At 39.7% G+C, this 17,706-nt stretch overlaps 1 protein-coding gene across 26 annotated transcripts in view; it reads left to right on the forward strand.

Annotated features, from left to right (window-relative positions):
* Nucleotides 1-17,706, forward strand: part of ADGRL3 (adhesion G protein-coupled receptor L3) — a 495,567-nt gene that overhangs the window by 281,672 nt on the left and 196,189 nt on the right. For all 26 annotated transcript variants that reach the window (XM_089489004.1, XM_089489005.1, XM_089489003.1 and 23 more), the window contains 2 exons: nucleotides 976-1,056; nucleotides 11,710-12,012. In XM_089489004.1, coding sequence (XP_089345130.1) covers nucleotides 976-1,056; nucleotides 11,710-12,012 — 384 coding nt within the window. The remainder of the gene's footprint in view (nucleotides 1-975; nucleotides 1,057-11,709; nucleotides 12,013-17,706) is intronic.

The following is a 17,706-nucleotide window of genomic DNA, read 5'->3' on the forward strand; positions in this document are numbered from 1 at the left end:
AAATTCAAAAGAAAGAGAACTGTTTAAATATGAGAGTTGTCTGACAGTGGAATAAATTGCCTCAGAGTGTGGTGGACTCTCTATCTTTGGAGGTCTTTTAGACAGAGGTTCAGCGGACATCTTTCAGGAGTGCTTTAGCTGTGCAGCTCCATGGCAGGATGTGGACTGGATGTTCCTTGTCATTCCTTCCAAGTTCTAAACTTCTGTGATTCTATAATTCTAGACTTAATTTCTACACTACAGTAGCCATTTTGATTGGTGACTGATTAATAATTATTTGATTGATTAATGAATCGATTTAGTATTAGGTACAGAAAATCTTTGACCATTTCAGTGTCTTCATCATCCAGTTGTACACTCGTCTCTCCCTGTACGGGATGTGATCCTACTCCCACTAAGCAAATAGAATTGAGTATCCTTATCAGCAGCATGGTCAAACATCAACAGATGTATACTGACATAAAAAGAGTTACTTTATGTTTAGTGTCACTTGCTAGATAGTTTCCCCTTAGCCTAGCAGTTCAAGCATGCAAGCAAACCATTAGCTGGGGGCAGACTTCCCAGTAAACCTCCCTATTAGTAAATTACTACAGTTGGCCCTTCTTATACATGGGGTTTTATACACGGATTCAAACATCCATGGTTTGAAAATGTTCAAAAAAATTATAAATTTCAAATATCAAATCTTGATTTTCCCTTTTTTATATGGGACACCATTTAGCTATGTCATTATATTTAATGGGGCTTGAGCATCCACAGATTTTGTTATCCACAGGGGATCTTGGAACCAAACCCCAGCGTATAACAAGGGTCCACTGTAGTATGGTTCTCATAACCATTAGGATGGGAGAAGGATTGCAGACAAAAAACAGAGAGAAATACATGTTGTGCTTATAATGTTTTAAGGTAGTAAATTATGATCTTTGCCAATCTGAGTATGAATCCTAGAAATGCATCTGTTCTGTTTTTTCACAGGGCAGACACATCATGGTCAAGTTTCTTACCTTGTTCCTCCAGTTCATCTGGACTCTGATCTTGAGAAACAGTCATTTAAGGGTGAGTTGGTAATGTAATAATTCTATGCTGAAAGTGTGCATTAACTTACCACAGTTACTGATCCTGTGAGAAGTATTTTGTTTGAGGGACTGAGCAGATGTGATAAGGAACAAACAATGCTTGCTAGACTGGTTCCCCCTGTTTGTTCCTTATGCAATAGTCCCTAAAGTATTGTATTGAATATTTTCATGAGTCTGCCCGAGGTAAACTTCACTAAGGTGGGTTTTCTTCATAGTGGACATAATCCTATATACAGAACTGGAAATCCCTGCCCCTTGTATCACCTTCCTCACCTAATCTGAAATACCTGGAGGAAGACCTCAATTGAATTCCTGAGGGTTAAGGCAAATATATATGGGAGGAAATGCTTCCTCAGGCAACCTGGGCCCAAGTGATTAACGGCTTTAAAACCAACGCTTAGGCTGACATCCAGTTAGTGAATTGTAATGGTATAAATTGAATGTGCACAGTCAGAACTCCCTTTTCTGGTCAAATTCTGTTCTGACCATGGAAGAACCAAAATATTACTAGGTCACCTTGTAAGCCCATGGTCATTTCTATGTTGTCAGAGAGCTTGAGGGATGAGGAGGAACATGTCCAGCTATTTTCTTGCAGGAAGAGATGCTGCAAAGTTGTAAGTTGCAGAGAGCGTGCCAAACCCTCTGAGCTTTCTCCAAATGCTATTGCTGTGCATCCAGCTAGAGGAAGAGAGCTGAATAGAGTCCCACTCAGCTCCCCACACTCCAGTAGCACAGAAATGGCCATGTTGGGAGGGGATGTGTGCATTGCTTACAAGGTGAGTTTCTGAGGGCGGATGTAGCTGTGGAGAGAGAGCTATATGTTACCAATTTATCTCTTGATGCTGGATATCCGCCCTTGATTTGGGCCCAGAAGGAGACTGGTATCCAGAGCAGATGGCAAACTAGTGGCATAACATGCAATATGATACTATTGGGTAGTCCCTATTAACTGTTGACATGCTGAGTTTGGAGCTACAGGCATTTCTAGCCATTTGAAAATAATAATAATCCACATAGGAAGTGACTAGAATATCTGTAATAGTTGCAAGGCTATCTCTCTCTAAGTGGGGTTATAATTGATTAGTCAGCCTACTCTGATAAAAGGTGCTCCAAGGCATGGAGGTCATATGCCTTTTTATTGGCAAGGGTAGATCCAAACTGCATACTTGATTCTTGAAGAGGAATGCAAGCTCTTCCATAACGGGGTTAACACCCCTCAAACCAGGCCTGCACAACTTGGAAGTAGGCAGGGGCCAAAATTAAAACTGCCAAACTTCTCCAGGCTGCAAATAGGTTTTAATTAATTATTATAATGAATTATCATTACTAATTATTTATTACTAATTAATTATTGTCAATCACTAATTATTAATAATTACTAATTATTGATAATGACTAATTATTAATAGTTATTAATAATTAATAGTGATACTATTAATTCCATCCTCCCCTGCCGCCATCCTACTCTTTCTTGGGAGAAGGCCAAGCAGTGAAGGAACCTTGCGCAGGGTCACCAGATGTCATAACCAGAATGGAGGAAAAGAAACCACAAAATATAGGACGTTCAAGAAAAATGTAGGCGACATTACAAAATAAAAGCTAAAAGCACTAATATAAATTCACAACATTTATAAATATAAATGCACAAAAAAGCTCCTGATGCGCCCCCATGCCATTGCACTCCCACCCCCTCACCCACCTGGCAGCCCTCTCCTTAGAGGTGAGAGTAGGCTGGAAAAGCACATCTCACTCTAGAAGATAAATATACGTGAGTAGTTTGCACTCTATGTCTTTCCAATCTATAATAACAGGTACAAAACTGAATAATAGTAATAGCATATGGGCCACCTAGGTCCAAAACACACTGCAGAAATAATCCAGTTTGAGGCCACTTTAATGGCCCTGGTTCAATGCTAAGGAATCCCGGGAACTGTAATTTTGTGAGATATTTAGCCTTCCCTGTCAGAGAGTTCTGGTCTCATGTTCCCTAGCACTGAGCCAGGGAAGTTAAAGCGGTCTCAAAATGGATTATTTCTGCAGTGTGTTTTGGACCTTACTTAAAAAAAAAATAGCCCAGATTTAAATATTGCTTTAAAAATTATTTCCAGCTCCCAGCTATGTGATGGTTGGAGGGAAACGAGAAAGTGTTATGGGGAAGGACTGCCAATATATTGGGTGATGCATTCTGTGGTATGTACAATTTGTGGTCAAGTAAGTGACCCTGGGCACATCACATACTCACAGCCTTAGAGAATAGTAATAGTAACTCTCCCTTGAAGAAACTTGCCAAGAAGACCCCATAAGGTTACCTTAGGGTTTCTATAAATTGGAAAGGACTTGAAGACACACAAGAACAACAACAGAAGTCTGCAATTACAGTATTTCATTGGTAGCACATGAAAATAGGAGCCAGCGTCGTTAGTGGTTTGAGTGTTGGACTACCATCCTGGAGACCAGGGTTTGAATCCCTGCTCTGCCATGAAACCCACTGGGTAACTTTGGGCAACTCACACTCTCTCAGCCTCAGGGGAAGGCAATGGCAAACCTCTTCTAAATAAAGCCAAAAGAACCACATATTAGAGCCAGTGTGGAGACCAGGGCTTGAATCCCAGCTTGGCTATGAAACCCACTGGGTCGAGGGAAAGTCCCAGGGCAAACCTTACCTCCTGCTCAGCAAGCCTTTACTCATGAGTAAAGCCTTGCTGGGCAGGGAGGAAAGGGTCCCCTGGGGCTCTCCCTCTCTGCAAGGCATGGTCCCCTGGGCATCTCCAAGGCCTGCCTGCTGCCAGGCTGCCCCGCAAAAAGTGTGGGAAAGGCAGCGGCAGCAGCGGTGGCCTTCCTCCCCCCCCCCCCCCCCCGCTGCAGCCGATTAAAGCCTTGCCAGGCCCACCAAGGCCCACTAAAAGCTCTCCCCGCTTGCTCTCTCTGTCAATTGTTCCTACTTCTGGGAACTGGAACATGGAGCTGCCGCCGCCGAAGCCACCGCCTCCTCCTCCTCCTCCTCCTCCTGGCTCTTTCCCATGGGCTGCCAAAAATCTTTTGGGAGGTACTGATGGCCCACAGGCCATATGTTGTGCAGACCTGCCTGAAACAGACAGAACACTTGTAAAGTCTAAGGCTTTCACGGCTAGCATCCATAGTGTTTTGTGGGTTTTTAGGACTATGTGGTTGTGTCGGGAAGAGCTTATTCCTGACGTTTACCAGCATCTGTGGCTGGCATCTTCAGAGAATACTGGCATGGAAGTGATTGGTGTATATATACTGTGTGACCCTTGTTTGAGAGGAAGTGATTTACATGTTAATCTGTGTGTTGGTGAATGGCAAGGCTCCAGGGTGGAAGGATATGTGAGGAGGATTTGTGTCTATTTAATTAATAATCCATTGTCTTCTGGGAAAGCCCCTGACTCTGGATGATTTTCATTTGCATCTGCTGAGTCTTGATCTTGGTGTTTTTCAGAACTGGTAGCCAAACTTTGTTTACTTTCAGGGTTTCTTCTTTCTTGTTGAAGTTTTCCAGGTGTTTGTGGATTTCAATGGCCCCCCTATGCATTCTGACCTGATAGAACACTCACCGAAAATATCTCTCTCTTGTCCATTATGGGTCTCAGTTTTCTGAGCAATTCCACAGGTATTGAAATCATCAATTGCCTTCCTTACATTGGAAGGAGAAACATATTTGGATATCATTAACATACCTCAACACATATTTCCCACTCTTAGATACAATTACAAAATTACAATTAGAAATTACAAAAATTGCAGTTTTCAGATGAATTGATTTTCCTTCCTCTCAATGTTTTTCACTGTCCAGCTTTCACACTCATATGCAGAAATCAGAAGTACTATGGCCTGGATGCTTCTGACTTTGCTATTTAATTATTCATCTTTACTTTGTTGGTGGCTATGCTGACAATAGCAGTGCTGCTGGTAGAGTGGCAGGATCCTAGTTCTTCATGTTCTTGCCTTGCCTGTTATCTAATTGGCTTTTGTCTTTGCACTGCCTTTTTCATGCTACTAAATGCTGGGATAGGTCATGCTAGTGGTGCCATGTGGTAGGAAATGGACATCTAGCTTAATGAGCAGATGTGAACGTGAAGAGATATGTACTGGGGATTGCCAAGTCAGTTCCGTTAGAATTCCCGGTACAAGGGAAAACAATTGGGCGGCCTGGGAAAGAAAATGTTTTGCCTTTTTGACAAATGAGGTTTGAGCATGGGAAAAAGTTTGAATTGCATTGTTCTCTTATTATACTCTGTAACAGAAATGCCTTAGTCCTAACAACATCACCATCCTGTGAATTGCTTTTGTTTCTGAATAAAGCTTGCTATTTTACACTGGGTTCCTGAGTCAAAGACTGCCAGTACATTACATAGGTTCTCCCATGTCAGACAGGTGTGCCAAATAGCTACTGGATAGTAGGATGAAAGTTCTTGATTTCCCCCCTTTCTGACAGATGTTGAGAAAAAAGCATTGGTCTTCCTTCCCATAGCCTTGAAGTATTTGAGGGCTTTTTTTTTCTTGCAAAGGATGGCTAAGTCACCCCAACATGTAAAAACTGCACATTTTCAAGTAACTTGCACAGTTTAACTTGGAACTGCACCAAGAACAACTCCAAATAATAATAATAATTATAATTATTACCTGCCTTTGGCCATGGCTTTTTCATTTTGCACAACTTTTTGAGAAAGAGAGAAAAGACAGCACAGGATTAGATACCAGGAATTAATAAATAAAGGTATATTGTGTACTGAAGTTTTTGAGCTGGTTTCTAGACTTGTTTGATAGAAGATATTGATAGGCCCCTTTCACCCTCCAGTCATAGGAACTTCTAAACAATTGAATCTCTGGGCTCTGGGTCTGTGCTCCCCTTCTTTCTTGACCTGTCTGCCTACTCTAATTCCCCAATTGCTTCTCTTCCTTGCTAATTCACTTCATCCCCACCATGGCTGTTCAGTGGCATCATTGAGAGGGTGCAGTGTTGCGATCCACACGGGGTGACACTCCAGAAGAGGGGTGACATCTGATTGGGCCTTTCTCTCATTGTGGAGTGAGAAGAGGCGAGTGTGCCCATCCTGGCTTTGCCACAGTGAACATGGCCTCTTCAGGATAAGTTTGCAGTGGTGATGGCAAAGGACAGAAAAGGCCACGTGTACCCAGTTATGCTTTGTGGCAGCAGCAATGGAAGAAGACTGCTGCCACTGTGGTAAAAAAAAAAAGGCCAAGTGTTTCCAGACCCTCTTTGCAGTGGTGGCAACAGTCTCCTCATGAGGTGGCTGCCACTGCAGTGGAGAAGGAGCGAGCATGCCATATTGGCAACGCCCCCAGCAGCCCCCTGTACTGGGTGACACCAGGGATAGGGATGTCACTGAGATTGGTCCTCTCCTGTTGCTTCCCTCCTCTGGCTCCCTTTCTCATCTCCCTACCCATAATTGGAGTAAGCAGGAAGGTCAAGAAAGAAGGGAAGTGTAGACTTGGAAGAGTTCAGGGAGCAAATTGCATAAAAAACCAATTGAGAAAGAGCAGTGGAGGAAGGGGTGACAGGAGAGGAGCAGTCTTGTCATGGATGAAGCAATGCCCAGGGGTGAGAATGAATCAGGGAATCAGACTAGGCAAGCAGACCAAGGAAGAAGGGAGCCCACAGAACTCAAGGAACATGTAGCAGAGCATGTTTATTGGTGGGTCAAATTCCTGAATCCTGGTCAGAATCTAATACAACTTTAATCCCCAAGGAGGAAAAAGACCATTTGGACCCTAAAAACTATCGACCGATAGCTCTGCTTAATGCAGGTTATAAAATATTTGTGCATATATTGGCAACTAGATTGAAAAAGATTCTCAAGGTGTGGATTAACCAAGATCAAAGAGGGTTTTTACCAGGAAGAAAAATGAAAGACAATATAAGACATTTACTAAATATTATTGAATATCATGGGAAGAGAAAAGATAAGAAATTAGCTTTAGGTTTTTTTGGATTTCGAAAAGGCTTTCGATCGAGTGAATTGGTCTTTCTTGAAAGAAACTATTAAAAAGATGGGACTTGGTCAAAACTTTTATGGTTGGATTGAACAAATTTATAAAAAACAGTAAACGAGTTTGATAATTAATGGAGAAAAATTAAAATAAAAATTCAAAGGCACAAGGCAGGGTTGCCCCCACTCCCCCACTTTTATTTATATTGGTTTTGGAAGTACTCACCAACTCTATTAGGGATGATGGAAATATAGAAGGAATCAAAATCAAAGGTAAAGAAGCTAAACTAAAAGCTTACCCAGACGACTTAATCCTGGTCCTGTCAAATCCAATTGATCAGATAACTAATGTGAACAAAATTTTAGACCAGTTCGGGAACGTTTCCGATCTATTGGTTATTAAGTAAAAAACGTCAATGCTGGTGATGAATTTAAATAAGATAGACCAAAATAAAGACCAAAAGAAGGTATTTGGGAATCTGGTTGAGCACACAAAATGTGGATCTTTATAAAAAATAATTATGAAAATGTCTGGTAAAATATCAAAAATGACATAGCTAGATGGAAAAAACTAGGAATATCCTGGCTTGGAAAAATCGCTACAGTAAAGATGAATATCCTTCCAAAGCTTATTTTTTTGTTCCAGACTATCCCAGTTATCTTGAATGAAAAACCTGTTGTACAATGGGACAGGGAAATTAGTAAATTTATCTGGAATGGGGAAAAAAGTGTGTTAGATTTAAGAACATGCAAGATGATGTGAATAGAGGCGGTATGGGGTTGCCAAACTTAAAAATTTACTTTTACTCCTGTTGCTTTGAGTAGCTGTTAGAGCGGTTCAAGCTTGAAAATACAGAATTGTTGAGTTTGGAAACTGTAGATCTGACATACAGGATGCATGCTTATCTTTTGTATGATAAAACCAAAGAAGACAAGGCTTTCTTTAACCACTGTATAAGAAAATCCTTAATTAAGGCTTGGCTTAAATATAGATTCTTAATTTTTTTTAAATTGCCTTTTTGGACATCAGTTAACGAAGCCTTTCATAAAAGTGCTATTAGCCACACTACAAAATGGTTAACTTATAAGGATTTGGTCATGATTGATAGGGATACTTATAAGCTTATATTAAAATCACAAGAAGAAATGGTTGCAGAGGGAATCCCTATAAATTGGTTTTTATATCGCCAAATTAGAGAGAGATATACATATGATAATAAGCTAATGGGTATTGAAATGGCAACTCAAGACTTTGACAAAATTATTTTTTCTCCCAATCCCAAAAAAGTATCCCTATTCTATAAATGTTTAAATAAGTTTGAAATGTATGAGGAGACTGTGAAACCATCAATGATCAAATGGGCGAAAGACTTACAGGAGCCTTTGCTCCTGGAACAGTGGGAAAAAACATGGAAAATCAGGTTAAAACATACTGTATGTGTGGAGCTTAAGGGAAACTATTATAAAATGTAAAATCAGTGGTATTTGACTCCGGCAAAAATTGCGAAAATTTACAAAAATAGCAGTTCTCTATGTTGGAAATGTGAAAAGGTTATAGGGTCCTTTTTGCATATGTGGTGGAACTGTGAGTATGCCAGAAAATATTGGACCCAAGTTCATGAACAAATCCAGATGATACTAGGATGTCAATTTGAGTTTGAACCAAAATGTTATTTGTTGAATATGATCTCGGATTCAAAGCTGGAAGATAAATTTGGTGTACTTTTGTTTTATATGATAGTGGCGACCCGGATAGTTTTTGCCTCGCAGCAATGTTCATTACTAAGTATCACTACAACCCAGCATTAACCTGGTGCTGGCTTATCAGTGTAGTATGCATGAAATTTCTGTACCAATGTAGGGGCTCTTACAACTTTGGAATCCACCCACTCCTTCTCCCTTGACGAGAAGTGTTTCCATCATACAAAATACTGTAATTTGCCCTTCTGAACTCTAGAGATCAGAATTTTCAACACCTTAAAACTCTGTCAATCAAGACAGGTAGGAGTAACAGATCTATTTGTCACCATGGGTGTAACCCTACTGGTTCCAACAGGCTGAAATGAAACACAGGATAAATGTGTCTATAAGCTTTAGGTAACATTAGTTCAATAGTCACTTCATTAACAAGTCTTTTTATGATAAACAATCCCACGTATTTTGGTACAAGTTTTTTGAGAGGCTGCAGAGTTTTACAAGCCTGAAGTGGCTTTCATGTCATGACGTTGTTGCAGAATTTTGAGCTACAACCCCTCCACTACATATATTCGGTCTCCTTTGCATTATGCAACATCTTTCAAAACCAATTCATTTTCCTGTTGTTTTTTTTTGGGGGGGGGGGTATTTTTCATCCATTCAATCTCCCACAGAGATTCTTTTAAACTTTGCTGAAAGGATTCCTCCACCTTTGTTGTTGTCTGTTCTGTTTGGTCTGGCTGTGCATCATTACAGCCAACCCAAGCTGCTTAGGAGAGAACAGTGTGTCCAGTACATCCTCCCATTGACTTTTATGCTGGGGTAATCATGACAATGTATCCCCCAGGAAAAAAAAATTCTCCCAGGCAAATACTTTAACTGAAATTTGAACTTATAAAAGAACATTGCCCACCAAATCTGTTTTGGATTCAACCTTGTCTGCAATGCCTCCAAGTTTCAATGGTCAGTTCACACCAAAACGGACAAGTAGATCCCTCTAATAAATGCCACCACACTTCTAGAGTCTGCTCAATGGCTGTAGCTTCCTTTTCTCAAACCTTTCCCCTTGTTTTAGAACTAAACAATGGATGCTTGTTGCTTTAGCTCCTCCAAAGCTTTCTGACACTTGTCACCCCACTTCACTTTAGCGCTTGACTTGGTTTCTGACATCTTTTGTCTTCCTTTTTTATCTTCAGCAAATCAGTTGGTGGCAAGGCCACTTGAGTGAATAAACTGTCTATAAAAGTTGGCAAACTCCAAAGAATTCTGCAATTGCCTTTGCATTCTTGGAGGCTCCTAAATCAAAACAGCTCTTACTTTTCTAGGATCCATTTCTTCTTCATGGTCTCTGCAAACCACACAAATGGGTTCTTCTGCACCTGCACAGTAATGCTTGGAAACTTCTGGAATCACTAGGCAAACTTTGTTTTGCAACTTTTTGTAACTTTTTGGCAGTAGCTCTGCCCATCCTATATAAAGCCCCTAGTGTTCCCACTCTTTCTCGGTTCCTTTTTTCCACCACATTAGCAGCTTGCTCTTTGGAAAGAAATCTTCAGAGGTGGTTTTCCCAACTCCTTCCTCTGAAATAGAGCCCACAGCCTGTTGCTGGTTATTACCTGATTATTGCTGGAATAAATCCTCTTTAATTGTGATGGGTGAGAAAATCTTCAGCACAATTGTGCAGCTTTCCCGAGATAATGACAGTTTAAACCCCTGATTTTCCCCCGTGTGATAAACTCCTAAGCGTGATAAAATAGTACCACATATTAATCCCAATTTCAGAAATTGTTATGCCCTGGATTTGCGTTCAAGTTGCTTCTGTGACCCTAAGAGTTCTCTTGGCAGGTTTTGCCTTTGCCTTCTTCTGAGGCTGAGAGAGCGTGACTTGCCCAATCTAAATTTAAAACCGGGTGCTGTGGGCTCTATTTCAGAGGAAGGAGTTGGGAAAACCACCTCTGAAGATTTCTTGCCTAAGAAAAATTTATGGAATTCCTGGGGTCTCCAGGAGACAAAAGACATATACAGTGCACCTTTGGCTTACGCAGGGGATCCGTTCTGGACCCCCCCCCCCCCGCGTAAGCCAAAAAACGTGTATGCTCGAGCCCCATTCACTTGAATGAGACTCATTTAAATGGGACATGCATTCCCATGTGCTCCCACGCAGCTCTACGTGGGTTTGAGCGTATGCTCAAATCCTCATATAGCGTGCCTGCGTATGACACGGGTGCACTGTACACACATTTTGATTTTAAAGTACTTTATCTGCCATGTCTTACCCTGGGAGCCCTGGAGGCCTGAGATGTGATACAAAAATCCCGCAGGCATATAGGTATCTCTAAGCAGGTCTTGGAAAGGATCTTTCCTGAAACCTCTCAATTCTGCCACCCATCCATTACAATACTGATCTAGATGAACAAATGGGTGTGACTCGGAGTAAGGCAAGTTACATTTGAAATGTAATCATATTCTACAATGGTGGGTTTGTGTTTTGGTGAGCATGTTCTTGTTTTAGTGTGCCTTCAAGTCACTTCCAATTTACAGAGACCTTGAGGGTTTTCCTGGCAGGCTTTGTTCAGAGAAGCCCTTGCCTTTCTCTCAGGCAAAGAGCGTACGACTTGGCCAAGGTTTCCATGGCTGAATGGAAGTGGGGTTTGAATTTTGATTTCCAGTGTCTTAGTCCTACGCTCAAACCACTACACCACACTGGCTTCTGTTATTGAATATAGCCCAGCATATTTGAGAAGCTCAAAGTAGATTACCTTCATTGCCTTCTGTTTGTCATTTAGCCCATATGGTGCAGCCTTCACTATTAAAAATATATATATACTGACAACAGCTGGGAGAAAAAAGTGGGAAGAACACACCCCTGCTAAAAACTAGAACACCCTATTCCAATAAATAACTTAGATAATAGAGATTTAGAATCCAGGCAGCTATCATTTTTCTAACTTTGGTTTTTGTTTTGCTAGGATCAACATCTGGAGCCATGGGCCTGGGTGGGACGTCTACGAGCACCACCGCACGTGTTACTACCAGTAGTACTGCACGCATGACCACCATGCCGCCTCTGGGCAGAAGGAACAGGAGCACAATCACGCCTTCTCTGGCCCCAGACATCCCCAATGACCTGGTCACTCACCTGCCGCCTGCACCCTCCCAGCTGCCAGCAATAGGAGCAGAGAGCTGTGAGACGGTGGAAGCCCGAGAGATTCTGTGGTTCAAAACCCGACAAGGACAGGTTGCCAAGCAGCCCTGCCCAAGGGGCACTGTAGGTGAGCCCAGTGGGACAATGCTACTGGCCTGCTCTGTTGAAGTCCTTCAGACTTCTGTATTTGTTTCATACTGGACAGAAAACGGGTCACCTAATTCCTATAGATTATCTGGCCTTTTTGCAAAATGTGATTGAGAAGATGGAGTTAGTGATGCTAGCAAACACACTGACAGCTGCAATTTCTAAAGAAAATTATTATATTTATTGCTAGTGGCTAATCCACTTCACAGAGGTGATGGACCCATGTAGGAGAATGGGTTCTGAAGGATTTCTGAAAGCTCTTGGTGCTTCTGAAGAAGCACTAGTCTCTTTAGGAAGCACTGAGGTGGAGAGGGCTGTTGACTGGATCACTTCCATGTGCCCTCTCCTACAAATCAGACCTTAACAGCACCCCAGGAAGCCCCAAGGCTAAGGCAGTTGCTGGGACACAGGGTGCAAATCTCATAGAAGCTATGACTACTGTCACTCAGTGCTGATGCTGAAGCAGTCTTGTTTCATCACCAACATTTTGTCAGTAAGTAGCTGTTCAATGAAGATTTTGGGGCCGTGAATGTGTTATTACAATCAGACTATAGTGGTGCTTTTGAGCAAACCCTCAAAAACCTGCTGAGACAATTTATGCAAAACGGTTTGAGATTAAAATTGTTCATATTCACACTGAATGTGGCATTAGTATAGTTTCTGTGGTAGACCATGTTTGGGGAAATGACATGCAACACTTCAAGTTGGAGAGGTTTTGCCAAATGCCCAGGCCCTACTTACCCATTTTCATTGTTAGTAATAAGCTATTGGGAACTGACTGGGTGGATCTAAGCTATGATTGATGCTTCTTTGCAAAAAGAAGGGTTGCCTGGCACCTAGGAGGAAGCAGTGGTGTGTGGTGACTCATTCATCCAAAAGTCTGTTTGGATTCTGGGGGTTATGTTCTTAGCTCAATATCTGCCTTTGGAGAAACGTTTTTGCAAGGTTACTTGTGACCTGAGGTTCTTGTGAGTGAAGCAGATTACATGGGCTGTTTCCAATCCAGGTTCCAGATCATATCTGGCATTGGCAAGGTCTTGGTGATCTTGATGTTGATCTCTTTGTAGAGAAGGATGGGGAAATGCTAATTCTTCTTGATCCTTCAGGAGCAGTTTTTGATAATACATTGCATTTTGCTAGCATAGCTTTGGAGGATAGGAATCAGCCTCTAAAAGTGACTTTGCTCACTAGTATGTGAAAGTTTCTGTTTCTCCATGGTATTTATGGTGTCTTGAGAAGATCCGTCTTATCCCCTGTGGTCTTGCTTGTTGGGGAAGATCATCAAGGATTTTAAAGTGAGGGGTTATCAATATACTGATGGCACTCAGCCTTCTATGTTATATGAGGCAGATGAGACTATTGAGTGGTTGGACAAATACTTGGGGTTGGTAATAGAATCCTACCGAGATGAAGACATGCTGGGCAACAGGTGATTATGTCCAGGTATTAGGTGTGCAAACTCAACTAACTAGGCTCCTGATGAAAGAGCAGGCATGTAGTTAGTACCTACACTCTTGTACATACAGCATTGTCAGTGGAGGCACTGCATTTTACCAGGTTTGGATGGTCCACCAGCAACAAATATTCCTGGGAAGGTGTGTCCTGGCTATGGTGAGATGGTGACCTCTAAACTGGGGTACTATAATGTGATACATATGGGGCTTCTCTTGAAGATGATTCAGATGTTCACCACTGGTGCTTTATGCTGAGAGCCCTTTGAATATAAATACTGAAGCCCCTCTCTGCAACCGGCCTACCATTCTCTCTGGCCTTCAAAGGAAACTTGTCTCCAGGCTCCTTTTGCTCTGTAAGAACAAGAAAGATGTCTCCTTTGGACATTAACTATAGATATTTGATTATTGGTTATGACCTTGTTATCATTTAGGTGCCAGATTAACACTTCTCTTTTTGCATAGCCATTTTAAAGTGTCATGATAGTTTATGCTTAATATGCCCTGCTGCCTTTATTGGTAATTTTAAAATAGTTATTGCATTGTATGGTGACATGTATTGCAGCATATTTTGTACTGTTCTTATATCCTAGGATGAAAGACAATTTAAAAATGAATAACTTTAACATACTACTAGAAGAGAAATCTGCCATGCTCAACTGGCTGAGTGCTGTAGGATTTGAGACATGCCAGCAATTACTTCATTCAGTTATTTCGGTCAGGTTCAGGAGGATCATGTGACTGGAAACAATTCCTTATGTATTGCAATATTGCCCAGTTTGGATGTATATTTCTGGGTCTCCCCCCCCCCCCCCCCACACACACCCTTTTTTTTTGGGCCTTTCTTCACATGCATAATTCAGCATCTCAGTCCTGAAGAACTAGGCCGACAGTTTATCCTTATGTTTAAAATGAGTAGTTTTAATTTAATATCACTTTATTAGCTGGCATCTTACACAATGACTTCTACATGGTTTTACAATCTCGGTTAATAAAGTGACATTAAAGTACAATTCCCCATTTCAGAAATAGTAGGGAATGGTGCTCTGAATTAATCAAGACTGTCATGAGAGGAAAAGAAGGAAAAATAAAGCATGCTGGTTTGATGCTTCTTCCCCATGCGCCCTTGTAATGTACACCTGAATCAGACTGATATGTTTTATAAATATTTAAGACTATGTGCTTTGTTTTACTTGGTTTGGTGATGATTATAAAAATTATAATATTTTATTATTAATATTATTTTATTTATTTATATCCCACCTTCCTCCTGGTACAGGGACTCAAGGTGGCTGCATAATTATTTTTAACAAAAGAGAAAGGAAAAATGATTTTGTTCTATTATATAGTCATTACATAATCATCATATTTTATATATTTTGTCCTAATCATTATTATTTATGTAATTATTATTTTAAAAATCAGTGAGGAAGGTTTTTAGCATAGATGTTGACTCTTACTTAGAGTTCTTGCAAGAATGTATCAAGGGTTTTTTCTCATGTAATTTTTTGAGAGGAGAAAGAGAAAGAATTTTATTTTTTATTTTATTTTTTATTAAACAACATACACGAATACAAATAACACAAAAATAAATAACAGCAAAAACATATAAGAAAAGAAAAAATACATTACTAACATAACTACAACATAGAGGAGCTTAGTTTTCAAATTATCATAAGTTTTCCTATTAAGATACTTCCTTATCTTCATAGCATCATCCTTATCCTCAAGGCTTAGTATCTAACTTCATTGTTCCATAATTGTAAAGTAGACTTAAATATAGGTGTAATATTTTTATTATTTGAAATTTAACTGATAAATAATAGATAACGAGTTTCCCAGAACTAGTCTAACAAAGAAAGATCTACTTTATATTTCTTACAACCGTATTATAATTCAATTTACAAGTTTCCTTTTACCAATCACTAAAATCCCAACCTTGTTTTTTCCCATATTCTTTAACACAATCCCAATCTTTTATGATCTGTTTTGTTGGCTCATTTTTCAATAGGCTTGTGAGTAAGTCCATATCCATATTTTCCCTAATCCTCAATATTCATTCTTCTTTGGTAGGTCTTTTGGAGTTTTTCCAATATTTGGCATACAAGATTCTCGCTGATGCGACCATATAAATTATAAATTTAGCTAATCTTCTATTATTTGTAAGAATCTTCTTGTCTATCATATTGAGTAGAAAAAGTTCAGGGTCTAGAGGTAGGGTAATATGTAATATCTGAATCATCATTTCATGAATCATTTTCCAATATGTTTTAGCTTTCTCACATTTCCAGCAACAATGGAGGAAGTTTCCCTCTTGTGTATTACACTTCCAGCATTTTTTTTTTGGAACCTGTTTTGTAGATTTTTGATATTTTCGTAGGCGTCATGTACCATTGGAACATCATCTTAAAGTAATTTTCCTTTAAGCTTTGGCACAGAGTAAATTTATTTGTAATCGTCCATGATTTTCCCCAAGTCTCGAGTTTTATTATTTTCCCTAGGTCCTGGGCCCACCGTATCATTGTATGTTTCACTACTTCTCTTTCCAAATCAAGTCTTTTTAGTATTTTATAAATTTTGCTTATTCGTACAATCTCTTTATTATTCAAAAATATTTCATCCAGCTCATTCTCTTGCTTCGTTATTCCTTGTTCTTTTTTGTCTTGTCTATATCAAGTTTGCAGGTGGTTATAAAGAAACCAGTTTATACTGAATTTTTCTTTTTGTAGTTGACTTAAACTTTTCATACTGTCTTCTTTGGTATTTTCAAAAGATAAAATGTCTTTATATTTCCGCCATGGTTCTTTACTATTTCTGGTCCTATACAAAAAAGGCCTCTTGGGCAGATACCCATAGTGGAAATTTTCTGTAAAACTGTTTTCTAATCTTAGTCCATACTCTGTACAAAGAGCGTCGTACGAAATGCTGTTCAAAATTTCTATCCACTTTAGATTTCTCGTACCATGTATATCCGTGAAACCCAAAATGCATGTTGTTTCCTTCAAGACAGAGTAAGTGATCATCTTCTAGTTTTATCCAGTTCTCCAAACATTTTAGGCAGCAAGCTTGATAATATAATCTAAGATATGGAAGTGACCATCCTCCCTTATTCTTGTCGTCTGTCAGTAATTTCCACTTAACTCTGGCCCACTTCCCTTGCCAAAGAAAGCTTGAAAGTTCCTTTTGCCAGTGATCAAAGTAGCTATCCTTAGAAATTATAGGTAAATTTTGGAACAAAAATAGTAACCTTGATAAGATATTCATTTCAATAATTGATGCCCATCCCATTATAGCGAGCCTTAATCTGGACCATCTTTCAAGATCACTTTTAATTTCTTTCCACATCTTTTCATAATTATTTGAAAATAAATCAATATTTCTTTTAGTTATCGACATGCCTAAATATTTCACTTTGTTCTTTAGTTAAAATTTTGATTTCTGTTGTATTTCCTTTTCTTCCGCTAAATTCATATTTTTGCAAATATTTTTTTTCTTGATTTATTTTAAAACCTGAGAATTTGCCAAATTCCATACATTCTAAAATTAAATGTCCAATGCTTTTTTTTTGTGGTTCTTCCAAAAAACAGATTAAGTCATCTGCAAAGGCTTGCAACTTCTGTTGATAGCCTTTTATTTTAATTCCTACAATAATTAGGGTTGCCTCTTATTTTGTTATTCAGAACTTCGAGGACTAACAGAAATAAAAGTGGTGATAGTGGGCACCCTTGCCTGTTGCCCCTTTCAATTTTGATAAATTCCGTTCTTTCTTGATTTATGATTATTTGAGCTTTTTGAGCTTTATATAGAGAGTTAATCCAGAACAAAAATTTATCTCCCATATCCATTTTTCTTGATTATCCTTAAGAGAAATGACCAATTGATCCTGTCGAACGCCATCTCAGCATCTACCATAATGAGGGCTAATTTTCTTTTTGCCTCTTATGATGTCTTAGGGATGTGGAGGATACTTATTAATATTTGCATCCTTAGTGGGGAAGGAGTGTTTCAATACTTGGGAAATAGAGGAAAGGGAGAGCAATGCTGAGAGTTTTTATATTTCAAGACTTCGGTGGGGTTAGAAAGGTAAAGATAGTCCCTTGATATGAATAGCTAGTTGTAACTGACTGTAGGGGTGGTGCTCATCTCTGTTACTAAGCCAAAGAGCCATTGTTGTCCAAAGACGACTCTGGTGGTTATGTGGCCAGCATGACTACACCGAACAC

This window comes from Sceloporus occidentalis, unplaced genomic scaffold (assembly GCF_023333645.1).
Source record: "Sceloporus occidentalis isolate IW3139 unplaced genomic scaffold, rSceOcc1.0.p SCAF_1, whole genome shotgun sequence".
In the NCBI taxonomy this organism is placed as follows: Eukaryota; Metazoa; Chordata; class Lepidosauria; order Squamata; family Phrynosomatidae; genus Sceloporus; species Sceloporus occidentalis.